General features: G+C 42.1%; 1 protein-coding gene across 4 annotated transcripts in view; it reads right to left on the bottom strand.

Annotated features, from left to right (window-relative positions):
* The window catches only part of LOC147025343 (adhesion G protein-coupled receptor E5-like), a 43,043-nt gene extending 33,520 nt beyond the window's left edge, over positions 1-9,523 (bottom strand). For all 4 annotated transcript variants that reach the window (XM_085886235.1, XM_085886236.1, XM_085886237.1 and 1 more), the window contains exon 1: positions 9,307-9,523. In XM_085886235.1, coding sequence (XP_085742361.1) covers positions 9,307-9,391 — 85 coding nt within the window. In that variant the 5' untranslated portion in view covers positions 9,392-9,523. The remainder of the gene's footprint in view (positions 1-9,306) is intronic.
* Positions 9,524-15,332: the final 5,809 nt, after the last annotated feature.

Below are 15,332 nucleotides of genomic sequence, written 5' to 3'. Positions count from 1 at the left end.
TTCGCCTTCGGTGACAGAGGTAATTAGTGATCGATATGCATGGGCTGCAAGATAAGTCAAAACAAATAAGAAGCAAAATACCCAAAATCGTAATTGATCTGCCGTGAAAGGAAGAGAAGCTGCTGTTTTGGGCCTTATCCTTCATCGAAGCAAAATAGAAAGACAATAGGGCAGGGTTAGTTAAAAAAACACAGACTTCCACAAATGATGTCATCACTGAAATGCTGCAGATGGGGGAATGCTGATTGGGCGGAGTTGTGTGCATCACACTTATTGCTCAAAGTGAAATGTCATGAGTGACATGTTGGTGGAGAGGAAGAGGAAGTAATAAGAAAGGAAAGAAGAGAAAGAAAGAAAGGACAGAAGAGAAAGAAAGAAAGGAAAGATGAGAAGAAAGGCAAAGTCATGACTTTTATGTTCATCTTTTCAGCAATTTGCTGAAAATTCACTGAAAGCAAACTATTGTTGAGGTTCTGCAAAGCCGGCACTCCTCCGAGGCAATGGCATCCAACATAGAGTGATCCTGAGATAGTTATCTCGTTAGTGTTCATTTAATTATTCCTTCCATGTGTATAGTGGGTAAATGGGACAATATGCATTGCATAGGACTTTCAGTTAGGCCTTCAATCCATTATTATTTCATCAGTTTACTTCCTATTATTTCACACATCGAGCACGCACACATGCACGCCGATAAGGTTACTCGAGGAGCATCATGAGGTGCAGCAATCCAGCTCATTTGCATACTTGCACCATTTCCTTATTCAAACGGCGCACCATAAACCAACCGACGCCTCATCTCCGAACTTCACTACACTCACCACAATGCTACAACGCTCACCATGGACACTGCAAATGCCTTCTAAAAATCTCCACAACAACCTCCGTTCAGTCTTCTTGCGACAATCACCTCATCCGCTTCAGTCTCCTCACTACAATCACCTCAACCACTCCCAATGCTTCCATGCCTTCACCACAAATGCCAGTGCTTCCTCTACCTCACAACAACTGCTGCAAACCTGCCCCAACCACAGTTAACTCCCTGGACACTCACCACAGTCTCTGAGGAACCAGAGAAATGAAGGCTATTGTGAGCCAGGGTGTTTTGTCGTGTAACTTGAAGAGGAAGTATGTGCTGGGTCTCATACAATGATGTCCGGGTGGCCCTGGTATTCTGCTAAATAACGCTTGAATGGATTTTAGCGCACGTTCAGGGATGGAGAGTGCTCATGAAAACCCTTGGCCAATGTTAATTGTGGAGCTGTGTCACGTGGCCAGGCTGGGGCAAACCTCTGACCATTATCAGCTCTGGAGCCTGGCAGGGAGTGGCTCTGGTGCATGGTGATGGCTATGCTCCAATGGGGAAGCTCGGAAATGCTAGCAGCGTCTTTTGATCTGCTTTCTGTCCCCTCCTTCACCCCATGGACTGTAAATAGGGCAAATCAGGACCAATCACTCTTTTTCGTCCAGCCTCAAAGCAGAATCTCTTTGAAGCCTTTACGGAGCTGAGCGTAATCCGAGCTGAAGGGGCAGTACAACTGAGTGAGGCCAGTGGGGCGGAGAAAGCAGTTACCAAGATGTGCCAGGGTCGTTGCCGGGTCATCCCTGGTTCATCGGCGCTCGGCTTTGACTGTGTTCCACAGCCAATATTCATTTCCACTTACAGACTTTATCATATGTCCCAGTTAAGCAAGCTTTCTCTGACGCATCTTTTCTCCATCTGTGCCTCATCCGCTAAAAGAGCATTACAGATTTGCACATTTTACACCTTCCTCTTGCATCACGCTGCATTGCATTTTTGCACATCACAAACACCCTAGTTTTCTTTCCTCCCACCCCTTCCTAAGAGATTGGGTTGTGTAGGTCCGTGGACTACGCCAGGTACAACGAGGTTGCCTACACCTCAACTGCTTCTACTCTTTCTGGGAAACCTCCAATTTCCTCGGGTGTGTGTGTGTGTGTGTGTGTGTGTGTGTGTGTGTGTGTGTGTGTGTGTGTGTGTGTGTGTGTGTGTGTGTGTGTGTGTGATGGCACCTGTAACATGTGTAACATAAGTAAGATTGTTGAAGTTAGTATTGGGGTAACTCTGCACTGTCTCTTTCATGAATAATTTTCTTTTCTTTTGCTCCACCCACAAAGTCCTTACTTTCTGCTGCTGTACATTTTATTAATAAACGCATTACTATGCCACATAATTTTCCTTACATTGCTGTCATAAATGGCTTGTTATAAATGTACCCAGCTCATTTCATCTTTTCCTCCATTGGTTCAAGGCCCTGTCACACCTTGACATTTTAGCCAGCATATGCCGACGTATAAAAAATTTGGCAAATATGCTGGCACACGTCGAATACGTTATGGGTAAGTTTTGTATACGTTAAGAGCACGCTGGCATACGTCATAGTACGCCGAGCTCATCAACAAATTTTAAGCATGCTCAAAATTTTTCGACGTATGCCAGCGTATGACTCACACGTTCCGCATACGCTGGCCATAAGTTGTAGGCACGTTATGCGATCGTTGACACACGTCACTTGTAAGTTACTCACAAGTCGAAACACGTCGAGGTAATGTTTAGCGTACCCGAAACTTATTTCTAACCTATGTGTAACGTATCTCCAACGCATAATGACGTATGTAGACGTATTTGACGTCTTCCGGACGACCACAGAACTTACTGAACGTGTTTCTACCTTACAGCTACCGTATAATGGCGTATTGGCAGCGTTTTAGGGGAATTGGTAGATACAAATGGGCTTCACAGGAGGAACCCGTCAGTGTTACAGACTCCATGTTTTTCTTTTTTTTGCATCGGCATGACGGTGATGTTGACACTTCGATTTCTAGTGCGGTTATGATTTAAGTCGTTGAGTCGCAGCCTTTTAATAGCCACCGCCACGTGATCGTCAGCGATACGCTGCCGCACGCGATGCATAAGTTAGACTATCGTTGGGCATAAGTTGTGAACGCCGACAACACGCTCAGAATTCGTTGGTATGAGTTATCAAAACGTTCTGTGTACATTACTAATACGTTATGCATACGTCCAACTCGTTATGAATACGCTGAAAACTGAAAAAACATCAATAGTTCTGTGTACGCCAGCGTTTTACATACATTTTTATACGTTGCCATACACTGGGTAAAACGTCATTTTATACGAAACTTGGCAGCTCCATTCGGCTGCACCTGATATGGTAAGTTTAACGCAAATACGCATTGAGGGCACGTGACCCTAATTGATCGGTCGTCCACAGGTAAGGTATCATGCAAAGTCGTGTAACCCTGCCAGGATTGGCCGTGCCAATTGGTGTTCACGGTTGCCAAGCAACCTGCCAATGCACGGATTTATCTGTGCCTGGTGCCCTCAGGACCTATCATTTGAGAGTGACTTGAGTGCTTCCTCTCGTGGCGAGCCTTGGACCCCGAGTCCACAACACTATCTTATGAACCGAATATATCCATTTTATAATGATAAATGAGTCGTAGGTGTTGGGGGGGGGGTGATGTGTCAGAAATAAATGGATAAGTTTAGTGAGGGAAGAAAATATACCGTATAACAGTATGAGAAGTGTTAAACTTTAGATGATCATGAGATTCCACTTTGAAGGACTGTAAGGGAAGTAAAGATTACAAAGATCCAGGGAGAAGAAATTCAAGGTGAATGAAAATACGAGAAGAAAGGAATAGTCATGACTGGAAATCATGAGGTTTGTAAGGCTAACAAGGAGGAGTTGCATAGATGTTCCTCTCGATATGAATGGGGAGAGTAAAATGGTTGAATTGTCAACAAGATTGTGGAAGAAAAATATAATCTGCATTCTGGTCAAGAGATTTAACAATCCAGTCACAAATTAAAAGTTCGATGTGAGAAATAAAATGAAATATTGATGTCCACTTGACTACAAATAGGACAGCTGTCCTAATGTCATACAATTTAATATTTCTTGATTATGCAAACTCTTTTGATGGCGCTTCATTAGAATGCACGTTGGATGATATAACTTTTCATGGACATGATTCAGGATCAGACAACCCAGAGGAAAACTGGCCAAAAATGCTCTCCTGACATCAGTGCATTCCCGTGATATATTGTGGAGCCGGGTATCGGCTGCGAGCACGACCGCGAGGTGGAGCAATAGGGTCGACAGTACCAAACACCCGGAATCTAGATCGTACCTTTCGGAAAACTCCGAGGGTACGGGTCCCTTACCGGACCGTGAATCGTCAATAATTCCACCACGTGGTACAGGGTTATTTGCCAATCTTCAAAATACCTAGAGATCCCCGTGGCGAGTTACCGAGTATTCACACCCTCGACGGCACCCGTACGAGTCAAGCCGATAGCGTGCCCGACCCGTGCGCAACCCGAGCGGATGGTTTTCGAAGTCCCGTCGGTCCAAATGTACATTTACAGCGGCAACAGCCTTTGTAATTCACCAACACGTGCCATGTTAAGCCAATGGAAGAAACACAGCAACGAACTGATACATTTAACAAATGTATTTATTTTAATGGGGGAAAGGGGGGGGGGCATGCAAGAAGCAGAATTATCTGACTATAGACATGCAAGTATGTACAGCAAAGAGCACTTACACAATTCCTACTTACAGACGGGCCCAACGACAGACACACACACACACACACACACACACACACACACACACACACACACACACACACACACACACACACACACACACACACACACACATTCCCAGAAGGACATGGACCTGTCCACCTCGTGTAGTTTGGCTGACACGAGCAGACTAACCAGGCACCAGCAAGACGCGAGCATAATTCAAAGCTCCCTACCGCATTCGTCCTGGGAACCAAAACTCTCCTCTGTATCCCAAACTGCTGAGAAGGCAGGAGGTTTCTCTGCCACTTCTCCAAGTCTGAGTTGAACGTCAAAGCGAGGGCTGATAACGCCACACTCATTCAACCTGCCCGTCAAATTGACCACAACCCTGCCTGCTCGATGGTCATCAACTATCTCAAAAGCTCCCTCCCCTCGATCCGATCGTGCTGCAACCTTATTCACCCTTCTCCCGGGGGGACACCTCCGCCCTCCCCCCTCTCCCTCACTGGACGGTTTTGGCACGCAGAATCGCTCATCATCCTGTCATTGGCCAAAACGAGCGGCAAGTCTGTCGATTGGCAAACGTCACGCGGACCGCCTTTCTCACCGTCGCGGGGTCTGATTGGCTGAGCGGAGGCCACCTCACTCGTAGCATGCTGATTGGTCATGGGCCGCCGCGAGGCTCCTCCTTGAACTCTACCTACTACGGGTGCCATGGCGTCGGCCAGAGCGAGGTGAAGGTGAGGGTGATCTGGCGTTGTTGTAGTTGATGTTGGTGGTGTAAAAATAAAAGAAAAACCTGACTATCAAAACAACTTCGCAGCGCATATACATTCAATTACCCATTAAACAAGGGATGGGGAGCTATCTATCCACATTTACTTATCGAAATAACTGAGCTATAGGACCTGTATCTTGAGTGCTCATGGCTTCCAGATTCGTAACAATATAACAGGCAGGGCCGGCGCTACCATAAGGCCAACGAGGCAGCCACCGAGGCCGCAGACCTCCGAAGGGCGCATTACTGACATTTAAGGGTCACAGTTTTATGCAAATTATTGTTTTAAGAAAACACATAATAAAAGTAAAATATAATATTTCATTGTTCATAATAGTTTATAGTTCATTGTTAGTTCATAACCAGTTTATTGTTTTCAACACTAACAATACTGTTTATTTATTTATCTATCTGTTCTTTCATTCTCAGCTTGGTGACAAAATTTGCAAAGGAAAAGGCATGCAAAGTGAGATTTTGATGTGTCTGAAATTGAAACTTTTATGAGACATTTTTAACTCTGTCTGCTTTTTGTTACTTACGAAATCTAAAGATTTCATTAGTATATTGATGACTTTTGTCATCTGTTTGTGTGTGTGTTTGTTTGTTTGTTTGTTTGTAGGCACGATAACTCGAGAACGGGAGAAGCTACCAATGTCAAATTACACCACGTGATTCAGGACGGCGATGGCTAGTGCTGATTAGATTTTGTCAAAATCGGTCAAAGGTCAAGGTCACAGTAAGGTCAAACATTCGATTTTTGATGGTTTGGTGCAGAATCATCGTAGAAACTTCTGGTTTGCATCGTTACCTTCTCTCGAGACGGCTTTTATTAGACAAGGTCAGAGGTCAAGTTGACGATTTCGTAAGTACCAGTCCATGACTGCTTGTTTGTTTCTGTCTGACTGCAAGCAAAATATTGTGTTAAAATAAATTTAGTAGTTTCAAGTTTTGTGCTTTTTATTTTTTCTACAAAACTTGTTTTTAAAAATCGAAGTTGGCAATTTTTTGGGGGGGGATGCAAGTGGCTGGCCTTGTCTCGGGCGCAAAATAGTCTGGCACTGGCCCTGATAACAGGATATATTGCACTATGACTAGCACCACTCAATTTCTCACTCTAGGCCTGCCATCACGACTTATCCACTCTATTTCTTCGATGATCAACTGAAATTAGTTTGCTCTCATTGCAATGCCTCGTAAAATATTACTTTTCAAACCCAAATGAAATCATAAATATAGGCTTGAAGTCCCTTTTGAAAAAGTTCATATGTGGGTGCAGCTATGAGTGGTGATCAAAATGTTCTCAGGAGGAGATACAATTCACTCTGCCATAGAATATTACATTTTCTTACAGCTTTTTGGATTGTCATTCGAAAAATACTCTCAGTCCACTGACATTTTAAATTCTGCTTTACTTATTACTTTATCAAGGATTGATAAAATATGTTAATTAAATATTACAGATAAAACCTGAAAATTTAAACCACAGGAGCAAACATTTTGCAACTTGAAAGTAACATCATCCATTGCTTATTTTGAGAAACAAAACCTGGCTAACTTCTACAAAAAATTCACAATCTCTAACATGTAGTGCTATCTCTATCACAAATCAAAATAACAAAACTGGAAGGGCACTCGGTAGAGCACGTACCTCTGCCAGGGTGATTAGTTTACATTTTGTATCCCACTGAGAGGTCAGATCTGGATTCGGACCTGAACCAAAATCTAATTGGCTTGTTCTTGTCACCTAACGACTCATCCACCAAGTTTAGTCCGAATCTGTCCACAATTTTTTGAGATATCATGCTATATATCGGTTTTGGCCCTATGTCTCAATGGTGACGAATCACTTAAAAATTCTAGTCGTGGATCCGGATCTGGATCTTCAACAAAATCTAATCAGTTCGTTCTTGTCACACACCGAACCTGTCCACCAAACTTCGTCCGAATCCATCCACCACTTTCTGAGATATCTTGTTCACAAATAAACAAACAACAAACAGACAGAAAGACGGACAGTGGTGAAAACACAACCTCCATTCACCTTGGGTGGCGGAGGTAATGATCATTGACTTCACTTAACTAGTCTATGCAAACCCACTGCAGGGATCCATTCATCCTATTACATAAAGTAAAGCAGTTGTATGTATGTGTGTATGTATGTTTGAAAATCATACTAAAAAAAACAGGGTTTGGCCGATTTCCATCAAATTTTGCATACATGCTGGGAGTACCCATGGTCAGGTCACAGGTGCAAAATACAACCCCCTCCCCATGAGGGTTGGGAGATGACTTGCAATTTTTACATAATGGTTGGAACCACTGATCCCTGCCTGAGGGAGGGGGGTATTGGCACAATATTTCGCTCCCGGTGGGAGTGGGTATTATTGATTTCTCAAACATAATGCTCCCAAGATAAACATCTTGCTGATCCTTGGCTCTTCATCAGTCCTTGAAAAACCTTAACCTCAAATAGTGAAACTTTGGGATCATCAGCATGACAGTCAGTGAACCAAGATATTTGCAGACAATTAATCATGAGTATCCTTATTTTTTGTGTTTTATAATCATACTAAAATATTCAATTTGGTGTATTTCCGTCTGTCTGACCATGATACATTCGGTCGTTAATTATTCAATCTGAGCCAAACGTGATAGGAGGACTAAGGGTCACATGATGGGGGTTGTAGTGATTTAATTTGCCCCCTTCCCCAAGGGAGTTTTCTACCTTTGGTGAAATCCACGTTATGGTGTTTTTTTTTATTGTGGCGTTTTTCCAAGGCCACGTCTAATAACAAAAGTAATAACAACACGAATGATAAATGACAATAGCATAATATTAATGTTATTACAAAGCAATATTAATATTAATAATATCCCCCTCCCCAATGGGGTTATAGCTTATAAATGAAATATAATACCCCCCCCCCGTCCCCCTTGGACAAACGCTAGGTTACCATGTATAAATAACTTATAATGGCGTTTCGTGGGGCACCCCTACCAGAAATAAAAAAAATATCATAAACCACAAACATGTATGATTACCTTTTGAAACAGCCACCTGCTGTTTAACTCGACTGAAAGGGAGGTAAAACGACGTTCTTGAGGCATCATATACAGTACTTATCAAGTCCCCCACAGACTAATGGTCCTGAGCCTAGATCTACTGTAATATATACACCATGGAGAGGATAATAACCCTCCCCTTCCTGCCACTCCTGTCGGGAGCGGACGTATCAGTCATACAAAAACAAGGATAGTCATGATTACTTGTCGGAATAAAGCACTTTTATGACCGGCAGGGCAGGTTGTCTCAGGGCAAAACAACTATTCCCTAGCTTATATCACAATGTACATGAGCTAGGATATACCGGTAGATATTTAAAATCTCCCCTGCAAACACAGAGATAGGTAGGCTTGAAGTCTCTTTTGAAAGACTTCATTTGTGGTGCAGCTACGAGAGGTGATCAAAATGTTATCAGAACGAGATACTATAGTCCAAGAAATGCCAACGTGTTTTATTTTTCATTATGAAGTTTCAGCTCTTCCATGAGCCTCCAAGTCTGCAAAAGAAATAAAGTACAGGTACAGAAAATACAAATCATATATATATATATATATATATATATATATATATATATATATATATATATATATATATATATATATATATATATATATATATATTTCCTTAAGAAATATATACACTTGTACTGTATAGCAAGTATTGTTTTTCTAACGTTGGTATTTCCTGGACCTTTTATTATCTTGTTGCAACACCAAGCGAACTGTACCGTTCAATCTATACACGTCTGTTATTTCCCCATATACTTGTTAGCCTTTATCTAACAACTCAAATACATGAATCGAAAAACTTCTCAATGGATTCAACTGTAGAAAGTTTTGACTCAAAACAAGCACTGGAGATGTCACAGTAAACGATACGCACCGATTATAAGAAAAGCCAGCAGTTTCCAACGCACTCCAGCCATTGCATGTGGGATGGAAAGGTTTTCTGTGCCGTTTGTACCCATCAGCTCCTCCTCTCAGGCATGTATCATCGTTATTTAAGCCTCTCCCATTCTCCAATGTGGACGCTGCACATTCCCCTGCTATGAAAACATCTGCTCAACATTTTCCTTTCGTAACTCCTATGCATTCTTCTTAATCCACTCATAGGATAACTCCAGGACTCTGGACTCTGATCAGCATCTCTCCAGCTAAATGCTCGCCTCCTCATTCCAAATGTCAAAGTTATTCAAAGAAAAAAGCCCAAAAAATATATTTCATTGATCTCACTTTTTTTGTTGGGAGGGCTATGAATTTACAAAATTATAACTGAGAAAAAGAAGAGAAGGCAGGATGGTACATGGTAGAAAGAAAGACAAGAATAAGGGTTGAGAGTGTGGTAAGAGTGGAGAGATGAAGCAATGGTAGTTTCGAAGACGTATGAAGAAAGGGAGAGGAGGGAAAGGAAGAGGAATGTACTGAGCATGATGGGAAGGGGGAGGGATGGCTGGAGAAGGGAGTAATAAATATATGTTAACTGAGATTATCATTCATAACTGGCACAGATGACAGATATGAATGAAAAAGTGTCAGTTTTATATATGTCAGTTGTAGCTGAGATGATTTGATGGAATTCATTTATTGGTCAATCAGTTTCATGAGTTTTGAGTGGTGGGCCGATGAGCGGAGCTGAGCGGAGCGGAGCATCTGCTATAACCCTTGTTTCCTCTAGCTGTGATGCGGGTGGAATGGAGTCTCTGAGAAGTGTCTCGAACAACTCTATGTAGGTTTTACTGTTATTAAACGTTAATCATACATTTTGGGAGAGATATTCACACGTAGTTTTGAAATGCTTCTGCTCAACCAAAAACGACACTTGTTATATTTGGTCACTGAACCTTCTCAACCACTCTTTCAGCCCACCTCTTTTGGCATTTTGTCATCCAAGCTCGTTTTTATTCATGGAGGTTGTTTTTTTTTCCTCAATCACACAGGTTGTAATTTATCTTTTCTCTCTCTCTCTCTCTCTCTCTCTCTCTCTCTCTCTCTCTCTCTCTCTCTCTCTCTCTCTCTCTCTCTCTCTCTCTCTCTCTCTCTCTCTCTCTCTCTCTCTCTCTCTCTCTCTCTCTCTCTCTCATACACACACACACACACACACACACACACACACACACACACACACACACACACACACACACAATAATGTTCATCTTCGAATTTTTTGGGGAGCCATCACACAATTTCAAACAAAAGCCTCTGGATTTAAACTTGGAGAAAACTGGAATGGTCTGTACATTAATCAGTTATACCCCAGAAATTCTCATTTTATCAATTATAAATCATAGTAGTTTGGCTTTTTTGTAGTTTATCAATAGGTGTGTGGCCTTACAAATAAATAGAGAAACAATATGGATAATTGTTCAGTTAAACAGTGGCAACGCTGCAGGAGTCCAATGTTAAACTAGACCAGCACTCATTCGAGTGCAAACATGCACCAGGCTGAACAATTTCCATTTTGTATCCGACTGGCAAGCAGCTCTGCATCTGGACCATTCGTCCTTGTCACACACCAAAATCTTATCGGCTTGTTTTTATCAAATACCCAACTCATCCATCAAGTTTTGTCATAATCCGTCGAGAACTTTTTTTGAGATATCGTGATATATATATATATATATATATATATATATATATATATATATATATATATATATATATATATATATATATATATATATATATATATATATATATATTGGCCCCAGCACCCAAGCACTTAAAAAAATTATCGTATCTGAATTCAGATTAAGATCTTCACCAAAATCGAATCAATTCGTCCTTGTCACACATCCAACCTGTCCACCAAGTTTAGTCCAAATCCATCCGCAACATTTTGAGATATCCTGCTCACAGACAGACAAACAGACAGACAGACAGATAGGGGTGAAAACATAACCTCCTTTGGTGGTGGAGGTTATGAGGTAAAGAGTACAGTTCATATTGTAGAAAAAAAATGGAGAAAGCAACATAGCCTTAGGAATTCAGTCGATTGAACATTTATGTCAGACAGATTTTAATCCTGATTATTCCTTTGTTAATCGTTATCAAAACCTATGTTAAAGGTCCACAGAATTAGAAAATCATGTTTGGTTTAATGAATAGATACGGCTTCCCTTAATACTTAATCGTTGTTCTATATATATATATATATATATATATATATATATATATATATATATATATATATATATATATATATATATATATATATATATATATATATATATATATATATATATTGTTGCGGTTTTGCGAAGCCAGCACTCCACCAAGGCAATGGCACCCAACATATGGCAACTCTGAGACAGTTATTAACCTCCGCCATCGAAGATGGACGGAGGTTTCTGTTTTCACCCCTGTCTGTTTGTTACTTATGAAATCTAAAGATTTATGACTTATTATAGTATAAAAAAGAAGGGGTGGCACCGTCTACATAATGATTTTGACTATCGTCGTAATCTAGGGATTTTTGATAAGAAAATTATTCGCTTTTCACTTTCTGACGAGTCTGAAGTGAGTTGTGCGGCCGTTATCCATTGCGTGCTGAGAAATCTTTCCCTCAATTACATCATGAAAGTTTATCTGGAAATTTTAGGGGCGGAACCCCACGGGTTTGCTTTTTTAAACTGTAATGCCTCAAAAAATAATTAGAATTAAAATCCACGTTCAGTTCTTTGTTTATTACTTAAAAATCAATAAAACCACATCATTTGTTTTTTTCCTGATTTTGTGGACCTTTCATAAGTATCCTACGGTTTAAACTAGAGTCGAGAACGGTCGGTAGAATGCACAACTCCGCCAGGCTGAGCAGTTTACGTTTTGTATCTCACTGATAGGCTGGATCTGCTTCTGTACCTGAACCAAAATCGAATCGACCTGTTCTTGTCACCTAACCAAGTCATCCTTCTAGTTTTGTCATAATCCGTCCACATCTGGATCTGGATCTGGATCTTGACCAAAATCAAGTAAATTTGCCCTTGTCACGCACACAATTTTTCCACCAAATTTCATCTGAATCCGTCCATAAAACTTTTCAGACATCCTGCTCACGGACAGACAGACAGGCAAATAGACAGACATTGGTGAAAATATAACCTCCGTCCAATTCATGTGACAGAGGTAATAAGGCAAATGATTATATCGGTATGTATGTGTGTACATCTGAAAGTCATAGAAAAAAACAGGGCTGGGCTCATCTACACCAAATTTGCACACAAGGTCAGGTCATACGCACAACCCCCACCCCCTACCCCGCAAGTGGGGTGGGGGGGACTTATGATTTTCGTCTATACACGTGCCACAGTGCAAATGGGGTACTGACCCCTGATGCACGGAGTGGTCCCTGATGCAGACAGATGCAGACAGACAGTGGGGGTGGAATTATCAACAACCCCAATATATGTACACCCCACAATATATATTTTCCCCAGAATTCGACAGTGTTTGTAAAAGAGTAAGCCAGGATTAGCCAATATCAAATGCCTGCTTCCTTTCACATACTCGAGTATTTTTCAAAATAAAAATAATGCAAGTCCTCATCGAGGACAAACTCCAAAAGTACCTTAAAAATGAGACGTGGAGATTTAACAAATAAATAACGAATTAATGAAATAAAGGTTGTGGATAGGTAAATGGTATGTAAATAAATAATTTGAGAGGGTCACTCGTGAGCGGTAATGGTAAAGTGTATAAAAATAAATAAATAAATCAAGGTGGAATGGGGTGAGCAGTGATGATAAAGTGTGTATAAATAAATATATAAATCAAGGTGGAATGGAGTGAGAAGTGATGATAAAGTGAGTGTAAATAAATATATAAATCAAGGTGGAATGGAGTGAGAAGTGATGATAAAGTGTGCATAAATAAATATATAATCCAAGGTTGAATGGAGTGAGAAGTGATGATAAAGTGTGTATAAATAAATATATAAATCAGGATGGAATGTACAGACGAATAAATTGGATTGGGACCGGGTGGGGGGAGGGAGTTTGAGTACTAACGCCCTAGGGGTGGTACCATCTCTGACTTATTTCCAGTTGTTACTGGAGTTCGTCAGGGGTGTGTACTGGCCCCCACACTTTTCAGCACTTGCACGGACTGGATTCTCGGGAGGATGTCGGAGAGATCAAGCTGTGGTGCATCGTTTGGGAATGTCAAGATCTCCGACCTTGATTTTGCAGATGATGCAGTCATCTTTGTGGAGACACTATACATCCTTTTGGGGGCCCTCGAGGTGCTGAATAAGGAGTCTGAGCCGCTGGGATTACGAGTTTCCTGGGTCAAAACGAAGATGCAGAGTTTTAATGACATCTTGGAGCGCTGCTTTCCTGTCTGTACTTGTTTGCGGTGAAGATGTTGAGGTCACTGAGAGATTCACTTACCTTGGCAGTGATATTAATGTCTCTGCTGGATGTGAGCCAGAGGTCAACAGACGTCTGGGTCAGGCCTGTGGAGTCATGGATTCACTGGATCATGGGGTGTGGTCAAGCAAAGACTGCCCAGATGTGTCCGGAGACAAACACCGCCCGGACACGTCTTGAGACCCAAACACCGTGTTTTGGCAGGGGGGAGGGGGAGGGGAGAGAGAGAGAGAGAGAGAGAGAGAGAGAGAGAGAGAGAGAGAGAGAGAGAGAGAGAGAGAGAGAGAGAGAGAGAGAGAGAGAGAGAGAGAGAGAGAGAGAGAGAGAGAGAGAGAGAGAGAGACACACAGAGAGACACACAGAGAGACACAGAGAGACACAGAGAGAGAGAGAGAGAGACACAGAGAGACAGAGAGACAGAGACAGAGACAGAGACAGAGACAGAGACAGAGACAGAGAGAGAGAGAGAGAGAGAGAGAGAGAGAGAGAGAGAGAGAGGGAGAGAGAGAGAGAGAGGGAGAGAGAGAGAGAGAGAGAGAGAGAGAGAGAGAGAGAGAGAGAGACAGAGACAGAGACAGAGAGAGAGAGAGAGAGAGAGAGAGAGAGAGAGAGAGAGAGAGAGACAGAGAGAGAGAGAGAGAGACAGAGAGAGAGAGACAGAGAGAGAGAGAGAGAGAGAGACACACAGAGAGACACAGAGAGACACAGAGAGAGAGAGAGAGACACAGAGAGACACAGAGAGAGACAGAGACAGAGACAGAGACAGAGACAGAGACAGAGACAGAGACAGAGACAGAGACAGAGACAGAGACAGAGAGAGAGAGAGAGAGAGAGAGAGAGAGAGAGAGAGAGAGAGAGAGAGAGAGAGAGAGAGAGAGAGAGAGAGAGAGAGAGAGAGAGAGAGAGAGAGAGAGAGAGAGAGAGAGAGAGAGAGAGAGAGAGAGAGAGAGAGAGAGAGAGAGGACTTAGCAGAAAGAATATGTTATGCTTTATGAAACACACACACACACACACACACACACACACACACACACACACACACACACACACACACTTGGTGCTTGGCAATTTTTCGGGATTCGGCAGGTTGGAGTCAGTGTGATAATCGACTGCAGTACATACTGTACATAACCCAGAAACCTTGAGTAGCTTTCAACGAAAAACAACAGTGCATTTCTGTAGACATTTCAGGGATATGTTCACAAACATTATTCTTTTCAAACAGTTGCGTTTGACGAGTGGAAAAAAAAAATTGGCTCGGTAATTTAGAAAATATTAATATGGCAAACTGCTTGAAAATCAGGTGTTATTTCACAATAGCTCACTCAGGGTGGTGGAGCACGAACGACTCACTCAGGGTGAGGAGCACGAGCCACTAACTCAGGGTGATGGAGCACGAACCACTCGCTCAGGGTGATGGAGCACGAGCCACTCACTCAGGGTGACGGAGCACGAACGACTCACTCAGGGTGACGGAGCACGAGCCACTCGCTCTCAATGACGTGGCTTGCCAAAAGCGTCTGCAGAGTGGACGATTCACTCAGAA

The sequence above is a fragment of the Eptatretus burgeri genome, chromosome 6 (genome assembly GCF_056783735.1).
Source record: "Eptatretus burgeri isolate ZD-2024b chromosome 6, Ebu_testis_v1, whole genome shotgun sequence".
In the NCBI taxonomy this organism is placed as follows: domain Eukaryota; kingdom Metazoa; phylum Chordata; class Myxini; order Myxiniformes; family Myxinidae; genus Eptatretus; species Eptatretus burgeri.
This window is presented reverse-complemented; position numbering and strand designations above follow the sequence as displayed.